The following is an 11,757-nucleotide window of genomic DNA, read 5'->3' on the forward strand; positions in this document are numbered from 1 at the left end:
CTGGTTAAGGTATGGTGATTGCTTGATTCCCATTATGTTGTGAGATCTAATCTGCGTTCTACACTTGTCAAGCAAATATTCATGTTATTCTCTGTACTTTAATTACAAACATCTGATTTATGAATGATTCGGCCGGTTGTTCATTATCAAGAAGGTTTGCTTAGCTAATTGAACTTTATAAATCCGTGTAATTGTTTATTTAGTTCAATACTTAGTGGCAACGTAGCATGATTAGTTATGTCACAGTATTTAATTATGTTATGGGGAATGCATGATCTAGTTTAAACGAATTGTCCTCGTAGGAGTTTGTTGATTAGAATCAGGCCTTTCTAATTCTTAATGCTGTTAATAGATTAAATCTTGTGGACGTTCCCAAGGTTGTCTATTAATTAGAGATCTAGCCAACGGTCGTACCTTGGCTAACGAAAAGGTAAGGAAAGGTGAGGTTGTTAGGTCGTACCAACGACCATAACTGGTTTATTTGTCCATACATGTGTTATTCTTGCATCAATGATCAACTCACGAGAATCAAGCATAATCCTAGCCTTAACCGGGAAATCTCTCTCTCATATCTCTATCAGGTATTTTTAATTATTTAGTTTTTGATCACTTCTATTTATCACAACCTTCCCCCTATTATTTTCTATTTTCTCAAAGAAATCAACTTAAAGCCAATCTCTGTGGATCGACCCTACTCCCACTTTCACAAGTGTAGTAGGAATTATTTTTGGTGACTTCGACACTCATCAATATGGTCGTTAATTCTTCAGTCCTTCTGGATAATGCCCACATGCTCGACGCGTGCCTTTCAAAATTTGATGAAATCACTAAAAGTAAGATCTTTCTATGACTTACGAAAATATTAACGAGAATTTCATAACTATTGTAGAAAATGCAATTACTAATGTAGATAAAATATTTGTAAATTAATAAAATTTAAACTTATAATTTTATAATCGTAAAGTTTCGATTTTACTGATTAAACTAGGCCTCGTTTATACTTAAATTGTTCCTGTATTTGCAGGCAGCAAACTTTGAGATACCCTTTATTATTTATATTTTGCGAGGGCCCATTAGTTTGATTACGAACATCTTTGTGGACTCCCCACTATATGTCATCTCATATTGGGCTTCGTTTCCTCCACAGAGGAACACAAACAGATGAGGTTTGTTTACTGTGATGTGATTATGATGTGATAGATTAATAAATAATAATATATAATGATAAATTAGGATGGTTAATAAAAATTTCATTTATTTAATTTGATTTTTTGTTATATTATTGTAAATTACTTTGTGTAGTGTTTACCAGTAATTGTTTGAAGTTGTAATAAAGTATGAAAATGCCCAGAAATGAGACAAAAATATCGTCGTGACCTTTTAAGTCAAACTAGGTTCTTTGTTGCCATTCAAGTGCTGATTCGGGGATATTTATGTAATTGGCCACCAGAAAAATAAGGGCTTATCTAGATCAAGATTTTCTAATTACCAGAAGAAATTTAATATTTAATTATAACTAATTATTATGATTAAAAATAAATAATTGTAGTAAATACTTACCATGGCTGTACAATGGAATTGTTGGTTGTGTTTATGTGAATTTGGCCGATATTCGATCCGATCCGACCTAGTAAATGACCTGGATGTATGAATAATCGATATAAATTCTTAATTTATTTATAATAAAATAGATAGAATTATATTTTGATTTTGTATCTTTAGGTCACTAGTATTTTTGATCCTATAACTTACTCGTATTTGTACATTTACTCATTTTTTTATGAATTTAGTGCTGAGCAAATCACATTTGATCCTTTTTTGACAAATTTAGTTCTGTATTGACAATTTTGGTTCTTACAATTTATAGTTAAAGGACAAAAAATAAAATCTAATACAATATAAAGGGGACAAAAAATATCAATACATGACTAAATTTGTCAAGAAAAGAAAGAAGTGTGAGATGCTCAGGACTAAATTCGTCAAAAAAAGCAGAGACTAAATATATAAATAGAGTAGTAAACACATGACTAAAAATACTAATAATCTAAAATTACAGGACCAAAATATAATATTTCAATAAAATATAGTTGTGGTGATATGAAGAAGGAAGGGTAGAGCCATGCACAAATGATTTGGTAGAGAAGAATGAAATGAAGACGGAGTGAGGTTGTTTTCTTACAACTCCAATCTTCTCATTGTCCTTAACTGAAAAAGCCAACAGTTTTCCTCAAGAGAGAGACACACACACACACACACACACACACCCTTTTTATTTAACTTACATAATTACATCACAAACCACTAACTTATGTTTCCTACATGCACCATTAATTACACACTAAAATTAAACCTTCTCCCTCGTTCTTTTGCTAACTACTTCGAACCCATTTTGTCTCCCCTCAATTCAAGGAAACCTTGTACCTATATATTTTAAGTATTTTTAATTCATCGTATTTCTAAACATTTGGACTTTCTAGTATAAAACACTGGACTTTTGTGTCGGCCCATGGACTAGGTTTGAACTAGCTAGTATATGTATTGAAGAAAAAAATAGTAAATAAATCAAGATTGATGTTTATTTCAATTTAATATTTCGAATTTGCTTCAGTTGTCTATGAATCTTTCGAGAATAGACTTTTTTATCCTTGACAAAAAAAATTGTAACATTATGGATACAAATTATATTTCAACCAAAATACTGAGTTTGTTAGTTTAATTTTATTTATAGTTCTGGAATTATATACTTTTGGTATTTTAATTATGTGATTTATTAGGATTCTAAATTAGTTATTCACCTTTATATATATATATATATAGAGTGAATAGCAATTTACCCCCTGTGATATTGAAAATAAATACATTACCCCCTTACGAAAAAAATATAGCAATTTATCCCCTTGTACTAAATGAAGCAATTTACTTCTAGGAAGGTAAATTATTGTATTTTAAAAAATATAAGAAGATAAATCACTATTTTTTTTTCATAAGGGGATAATTTGCTCATTTATAATATCACAACAGAGTTGTTTCATTTTTTCTATATATATATATAAATTTGACTCTTTCTACGCTAATTATAATATATGTCTTCTGCTCTTAACTACTTTTGTTATACTATTCTAGCTAGGCCTGCAAGAGAGAGAGAGGGGGGGAGAGTTTCACTATATTTAGGGTTTTTCAAGTAAATGTTTACCCTATATATGAGAGTGAAGCAAATAAGGTATCAGTGTGAAATTTATGATGTCTTAATTTAGTATTTAAGATTGATGTTTTATGAATATGTTTAAAATGTGAGTTCATATTAGTATTTATTTTAATGTATGTGTTTATATATTGTGATTTGTTTTATTATTTTTAATTGTATTGATATATTAATTAAATCGATGTACTGCTCAATTTTACAGCAATCCAAGAATACATCCGATCTCGAGTCGTTGGCTAGCTTTGATGAACATAATTTAATCAAATTAAGTTTAAATTATTAATCAAATCAAAGATTATATATATATGAAATGTCATCGATCGGTTAATTAACAATAAATTATTTTATAGAAAGTTAATTAAGTAATATGAATTAGGTGAAATGGGTTTTTCCATCGATTATTATTTTCCCTGATGAATCTACTTAGATAAATTATTGGAATTGATTTTGATGCGTCTGACATCATAGCTTATATTTATATATATATTTACATATTTCAATTAATTTGTTCCAAAAAATTCAAATTTCTTGTCAAAATTAAAAGCCGTCGAGAACGGATCTGACCAAAAATTATATCTAGAAAAATAAATTTAAAATGACACCTCTGCATGATAGTGATATTAATATGATGGTGATTGTGATGAGACAATAAGGACGATGTACGTGCAATTAAAATCTGATGCAAGAACCAACTTTTAATTAATTATATTAATGTCAATTAATCATGATTAATTAAGGACAATTGCAAACTACAAATTCTGGTACATTTTTTTTGCTAATAATCTTTCATCAGAGAAGCTTCCTAAATCTTTTCCCACCAGTTATTATGCAATGCAACTCATTAACAGGTAATTTTCTACTTTGATTTTGTTTCTTCCCCGTTCGAAATTCATGAAATTTATGGATTGAGATTTCATAAAATTACAACCATCAGACATTAATTTAATTACTTATTTCACTTATGTAATAAGTTTTTTCGTTTAAATTGTTGGTTATAAGGTATATATGGGGAAAATGCAATTTCAGTCTTGTAACTTATGGGAGTGATATTTTTGATTCTGCACGAATTGATTTTCATAATTTAGTCCTGTAATTTTAAAATTTTGGTAATTTCCATCATTTTCCGACCAATTTAGCCGAAAAATCACATGTGATTTGTACATGTCTTAATTAAATTGTATTTTTATCCTGTAACTTAGGGGGCATTGGCATTTTTAGTCATATAACTTAGGGAGTTGGCATTTTTGGTCCTAGCTACATGAATTTATTTACAGGACTAAAATTACTAGTAAATTGCAGTTTAAAATTATCAAAATTACAAAGTTACAGAACTAAATTGCATAAAGCAATTCGTACAGGACTAAAAATGTCATCCACTTAAATTACAAGACCAAAATTATAATTTTCTCCGTGTATATATGTGTTGTGCCGAAAAGTGATAACAATGTATGTATTTTAAATTGGTTTTGGGTGATACAAGTGCATAATTATTGTTATTAATTACATCATTAATGGTTGGATTCGACTAAATTTGATTCACGTACAACAATATGGAGCGGGGACGATTACTTAGATCCGGTGATTAGTGCGAAAATGAGATACATGATACTATATATAATTAATTAAGAAATACATATGTTACATCGATCGATCAGGGTGATCATGCACAATTATATATATCATATACACTAACATAAATAAAAATAATATATATGAATATATTTTTCTTTAATAGATAAAAGAATTGTTGGTACTGATGATTGTACAGTGAACCCTAATCAATCAACAGGCAAACGACTTGGACGAAATGATCAAGCCTCCTGGATCCTGGATCATTTATCTAATTTTCACCATGCCAATTAGTTAATTACTTTAGACTTGAATTTATTTTTGGTCGATTTAAATTATTTGGGAATTTCGTTTTTTAACTTTTTAGGGTAGCACTTTGATTTTGATATTTTTAATTTTTTCTTCTTTCTTTTTTCTTTTTGCCTCCTGGATTTCACCGTTCTCGTTGGAAACATACATGTGCGTCTTACATGGTCTTTTAAAATTAGGGCAATTGTTCCTATTAGCTCATTTTTATCAGTATTTTTGTCCTCTAACTTTATAGAGTAGCATTTTGTTCCTGTATATTTTTAGTTTTCATGATTTTAGTCTTTTTTTTCCTCCAAAGTTCACCCTTCTCGTCGATGAAGGTGAACTCCAGCAAGGAAATGATTGAAATCGCAAAAATAATTAAAAAAATGTATGGCTGAAATACTATATATCCTAGAAAATTAAAAGACGAAATCGAAGAATAGCCTAAATCAGGATAACAAAAGATAATTAATTCAATTAGTCTATAACCACCCAAATCAAGGGAAAAATTAGAGAATAGGGTAGCAACATATATATCGAAATTGATGTGTGTGTGCAATTTGCTGATTAAGAAAAGGATCTAAAACAGCCGGCCTTGAGCAGAGAATGAGTCTTATCAACAAAAATTCAAAGACCCTGTCCCCATTCTCTTCCTTAATTTTCCCATACTGTCCAATACCTCCAACACATATTACCTAAACCCTTATATTGTCTCTTCCATCACCCCCCCCCCCCCACTTCCACCCCCCCCCCCCCCCAAATATATAGATACATGTGTATATAATCCTCCAGCTCCCTCTCCTCAAACTCTCCCTCTTTCCTTACAAGAAATAGACCATATATACATACCTTTCCTTTTTCAATTAGATTAATTTTCAGACAAGAACTTGTCCAAGAACAATCAAGTGCAAGTTCTAGTATCCAGTCATGGAATCTAATTATCACGATCAAGAATCGATAAACTCGAGCGAAGAAGTTGACCATCCGGAGCAATCAGACAACAACGAGTTAGGCGTAGGGCGATTGTACGAGTGCGTGTTCTGCAAGAGGGGTTTCAACACCGCACAAGCCTTAGGCGGGCACATGAACATCCACAGGAAAGATAGAGCAAGGAACAAACCTAGTTCCGCCAAGAAGTTAGACGAGATTTACGCCGGCCCTAGACTGTATCAGCAGATACCAGCAATATCATCAAGTATTCATACAAGTAATAATCATCGTTTTGTGTCTGATGATCAGGATCATCATCAGACACACTTGAGCTATGCTGCATATTTTCCAGCATCCTCTTCCAGCTCTAGATTACTACCCTTGTATGGAAACGACAGCTACCATCATCATCAACAGTATTGTTCTGATGATGCTGATCATCGTGATCTTCGACAGCCCACGAATCAAGGGGATTGGCGTATGGAGTTTTCCGCGGAGGATTTGGGAAAGAACAGGCAGGAATTCATGACGGACCAGAAAGAGGATGAGTTGGATTTGGAGCTTCGACTCGGCTATGATTCTTGAAGTATACATATATTTAGTGTACTAATATAAGTGCAGGTAAACATTTTAATGATGTTTGTAATAAATGGTAATAATAAGGTTTTTTTGAGAGCTAAAGAAAGATGGTAGTGTTTGCTAAGAACTCGGGGTGGATGAAGGGTTTTTTGATGGGAAAAATCTACACCACTTTGCTGGTAATTAGGGCTATGGATTCTTTAATTACCTTGTAATTTCTCTGTGCAATCTAACCCTAATTTAAGCATCATTAGGGTTTTGTACTACTAAACAGTCTTTTCGACTTGCGTAACTTCATTTTGGCGTTGATAAACATACTTTAGAATTTTGGTGCAGTTGTGCAATTCATCAGTGAAATATGGGATTCATAAGGATTTCATTTTGCCTACTGTAGTATGCATTGGTACGTAGTAGAGTATGAGTTTGAGCTAATGCTCATGATTAATATACATATTAATTAACCCTCCAAGAAAACAGATGGTTTATATTACCAGCCCCCCGCTAGCTACCTGGAAAATGTGAAGGAAATGTTTAGATTAGAGATCGAAATGTATGCAACTGAAAAGAATTTGGTAGGTACATATATAGATATAACTTGATGATGAAGGCTTGGCTACACACACAGATATATATACTTGGATTGGGGGGAGGGGGGGGAATGGGGTTGATCTTGTAAGATCAATATCTTGTTCTTGCTTATGTATCTTGAGGGCTATGATGAGTACAGTAGAACTGACAATATGTGCATACAATTGTATGATTTCAAGAAGTGTTGGAGTGTGTAGAGCTTAATCTCTCTCTCTATATATATTGAATTTATATTAAGTGAGCGTAAGGTTGTAATTTTACAAAATTAATCACTAATTATTAAAAAGGATGATTGGTTATCGATCGTCCAAAGTTACAATTAAACTCTCTTGCTTTTCACTTAATTATTCTCCCTAATTAATTTAATTTATTAACATTCAATACATATATCGTTATATATGTTAATTTGCTGCATTGGATATATATAGTCCTACGTTGCCAATTGTGATTTGTACAATGTTGTGTGTATATATATATACTGAGAGAAGTTAACTTGAATATATATACAATATATATATATATATAAACAACTGGGGAAGAATTAATTCAATTTCTGAATCATGCAATTAGTAAAATGTTGTGCTTGATGTTATTTAATTTATTGTGTTTTGGGTTCCGGTTGTATGCCCTACAGACACAGACAGTAGCTAGAATTGACTTTGTATAAACTAGCTCATCACATGGCTAGGAATGTCGGCACTTTGGCATCCTGCTCTGCTGTGCGGTCGATTGATATCTCATAAGCAAGAACTATCAACAAGCACCAGTGGTCTAGTGGTAGAATAGTACCCTGCCACGGTACAGACCCGGGTTCGATTCCCGGCTGGTGCATTTTACCCCAATTTTGTGGCGTCGAAATTCCTTCCCCCGCGGGTCTTGTGCTGTTTTTATCTTTCTGGCTGCGTACTGAATATAGGCGCCACGTGTAACAATGTCACCCTCGTGATTGTTGTAGTCTGACCAAATGTGAAAACAAGAAAACGACCCCTTAGGTGAAGTCCTCTCACACATCATTCGCAGCAACAACTAACTTAAGAAAGAGACAACCATGTCCTCCAAGTGTCCAAACAACTACCTTATAAATTAAGCTAGGAATGGTAACGTCTCTTTTGCACACCAAAATAGTTAAATGTCGTCGTTTACTACCGGTCCTACTCATAATTTCAACACCTAGATTGAAAAGACCCGGAAACACCAGGAGAATTGGAGAATTAAGAATTTTCAGCAGCCACATCATTCTACACAAACATTTCATTGACTTTTCTCTTTCCTTCACAACACCGATGACTGTTTCCTCAAAGAAATGCAGTCAAGATCAGTTTTCCTAAGCGGATGTACATATTTTGATTCTTAAAGCTACTCAAAAGACTAAACTTTCTATAAATAAGATGTTACTAATCTTGTAGCTATTACAATCCCACCAGAAAGAAGCTTCTTATGTCACTCGGATAAGCAGTACAACCATGACAAATACACATGTCATGAAAAAGATCAGCAGCCATGTGAAGCATGATGTTTTCAAACTCTGGGAGTAAACCTCCATTGCTCGTGTATTGGCATGTCCAGTGCTTGCCAAGCTGTGTTCCACAGCTTGCTCAGTTGAGTCAAGAATCTACAGTCCAAAGATATAAAGATTGATCAGTTAGATACAAATGGAGAAAGATGGAGGTGAAGTTGATAGGTGAACAAGATGACTTGAGATAGTAGAGATTGGAAGCATAGATAATTCTTCATAGGAATGTATTATGATGCTATGATGCATGCAACATTAATCAGGACAAATGAAATAAAAGCCTCCTTAAAATGAAGTTCAAAACAGGAATGGGAAATTGAGAGCAGCGCTAAATGATGCTGTTAATTCATATAATCATGAAGCTACTGCTGTATACCGACTGTGAATGCATGGAAAAGTTATACTCAGCCATAGTCATGCAAAGAAAAGAATACAGTAACACACTGACGAAGTTTAGTGGAGATTAGTGTTACCAGCCAACCAAACCTATAGAAACGGAAATAGCATGACGTAATTTAACAGAAAGCACTGAAAGAAAAGGGGGCTGGATATTCTACCAAAGCAATCTATGGTGGCTAAAAACTACAGCAAACAAAATTGTAGTCACCTTCTCAGTGTTTTTGATGGATTGACTCATCATAAGACTACTCTCTTTGAGTTGTCGTGCCAAGCTAACCATTTCATCCGTCAAATCTTCTTGTAGCTTTCTGTAGAAAACAACATAAATACATCATTATCCGCATAAGAACTCTGTAATAAGCATGAAGCTAAATTTGTATCAGATGTTCAATTTGAAAGTTAGCAGATAGAACAGTCCAAGTGTGACCCAGAGATCTGGTGACCTGGCGAAAATTTTCATTAGATCAGAACAGTAATCTGCAATTTGTTAACCGTTCAACCTAAAAATAACGATATTCATATATAAAATCATATCAAAACCGTATCTGAATATGGTTCAGGACCTAATATACTTTATATACTGACTTATCAATATAGGCTCATTCAAGTAAAAAGTACCAGTATTAATTAACATTGAACTTGCTAGACATAAACAAGTATCACTTTACTCTAGTTGCGTAATCCTGAAAGAATTTTGTCATCAACAAACTTCAGAAACAGTGAAGATATTAACAAGACCTGTGTTTTTCAATATGAGCCTGTGCTGCAGCATCCAATTTGACAGACTTTGAAGTACTGCTATCCTTATCAATCATGGATGACTTATCTTCTGATGGGAGGCTGTATCAACTGAAAGTCAATTTTGGAAAAAATTGATAACAGCTAACACAATAAGACAGCTATCATTTGACATACACAATTCTCCTCCTCAAGCCCTTGGGAGAGTGAACACTATCTCCCACTGATGTTGAAGGGGAACCCCTGACCTTAGACTCAAGAGAAGGCTCCTGAGGAAGTTTAGTACCTGACTGGAACTTGCCAAGGAAACGAGTTGTCAGAAATAATAATGATAATAATATACTGACATTTAATAAGCATGAAAAATTTAAAATGTGGATGTAGTTCGTTAATTTCTTGTGTTCACTTCAAGGAGGCAATCAAGTTAACACACCTCCGTGACCACTAATTTGGATGCTACAGCTTCAATTTTCTCTGAATACTCATTTAACTGAGCTTTTGAAACTCTGTCAAAAGAGTTAAAAAACAAGAGTTAATATATGAATACAAATAAAGTAGACTTCTGGATATCATCTATCTATCCACTTTAAGATTATGGTATTAAAGAAAAAGCAAAAGACGACATGCTAAAGCATTAAACTTACACGTCAACCAAAAAGCAACTGGAACACTTCTCCAGTGTACCATATCAAGTAGAATTGACTCCTACAATGGGAATACACTAGTGGCTTTTTATTATACTAACAGCATTAAATTAACCAAAGAGACACTTCCAGAGTTGCTTTTTATTTTTTAGTAGTATCATTTAGAATCTCAAGTACACATGATATAATCTTAAAGGTCATTATCAATCAAATGACATCACTTAATTCCTACAATTACCAAACTACTGATGCAAATAACAGGTGTATCAGTCATCATAAAACTAATGGAAACATCAACCTATAATGACTCCCGATAAAAATCTTTCTCCAAAATTATAATCTTTATTGTATATCATGAAATTTTTAAAATTCAATGCTATAATGACTTTTTAGGGCGTCCACTTAAGTTAATATCACATGCTCCAACGCTAATCAATCAGTTATGTAGAGGAGATTATCTTGGTCAACAAGGAGCAATTAAACCATTCAAAAACTAATAATAATCTGACAATATCAGAGATGCCAACAATTTTGTATGTTAACTAGATCATTGAAACAAGTGTCAGGCATAATGTACAAGAGAAAATCAAACAGACCTTGGCAGACCTTCAGGAGTCCTCTCTTCAGCAAGCTGCTCGAGTTGCTCTCTTAGAGTCGCAACATACTATATAGTTACCCAGCAAGCGCAAAGAAAATTACTCATTGTTCAGTAAGTAAAATAGATACGATACTAGTTCTAAAAATCTGGCAATTAATCAGAGATCAATAGAAATTCAAAGTCATATAAAGCAGTGAAAACTTAAGAATTATCATGTTCTCTCCCAAGTCCCAATTCCAAATATCCCACATTAGCCTACAGATGCATACAAATCACATGTTTAATTTCATTAAACCAGAACACTCCATCTGACTATTACTGAAATATACATCTGCCGTCAGAGGACTGAGAGCATACATACATGTATCAGCTTTGCTTGATTTTGCTGTTGCGGAGCTGCTGCAAGTAATCTTCTCAAATTAACTTCTGTTTTGCTCAAACCCATCTCAGTATCCTAAGAAAAGCCAATTACAATAAATATTCACACAAAATATGAATTAGTAAACCAACACCCAGTAATAAAAAATTTCAGCATTTAATTTCAATCTTAAAATTAGAACACAACAACAGGTGACAGCAGAAAATTCATGGCATCAACTCTTTTTACAAAGATGAACTACACAAAGAATTGACGGTACATCACCTTTTACTTCCGCGAAATTGACAAGATGAAAGACTGTTTTAGCTCATGTGATTGGAATGGAAA

The 11,757-nt window shown here is 33.1% G+C and overlaps 2 protein-coding genes and 1 non-coding gene across 4 annotated transcripts; 2 read left to right on the forward strand and 1 right to left on the reverse strand.

The window, feature by feature from the left end:
- LOC105163582 (transcriptional regulator SUPERMAN-like) lies at positions 5,990-6,577 on the forward strand. Its single transcript, XM_011081993.1, has one exon. The coding sequence runs from the start codon at positions 5,990-5,992 to the stop codon at positions 6,575-6,577; it is 588 nt and encodes a 195-aa protein (XP_011080295.1).
- Positions 7,920-7,990, forward strand: TRNAG-GCC. Its single transcript has one exon. It is a non-coding gene; the product is annotated as a tRNA-Gly (tRNA).
- LOC105163394 lies at positions 8,399-11,751 on the reverse strand (the record flags this gene model as incomplete). 2 transcript variants are annotated; one of them, XM_011081718.2, is given in 8 exon segments in its annotated part: positions 8,399-8,771; positions 9,280-9,379; positions 9,810-9,911; positions 9,987-10,099; positions 10,243-10,315; positions 11,050-11,117; positions 11,413-11,505; positions 11,695-11,751. In XM_011081718.2, coding segments are annotated over 7 exon segments (717 nt in total). In that variant the 3' UTR covers positions 8,399-8,594.

Source organism: Sesamum indicum, linkage group LG6 (assembly GCF_000512975.1).
Source record: "Sesamum indicum cultivar Zhongzhi No. 13 linkage group LG6, S_indicum_v1.0, whole genome shotgun sequence".
In the NCBI taxonomy this organism is placed as follows: Eukaryota; Viridiplantae; Streptophyta; class Magnoliopsida; order Lamiales; family Pedaliaceae; genus Sesamum; species Sesamum indicum.

Bases quoted from the DNA above. Each gene is read 5' to 3' on its own strand.
- LOC105163582 (XM_011081993.1), top strand. From the start codon at position 5,990: ATGGAATCTAATTATCACGATCAAGAATCGATAAACTCGAGCGAAGAA.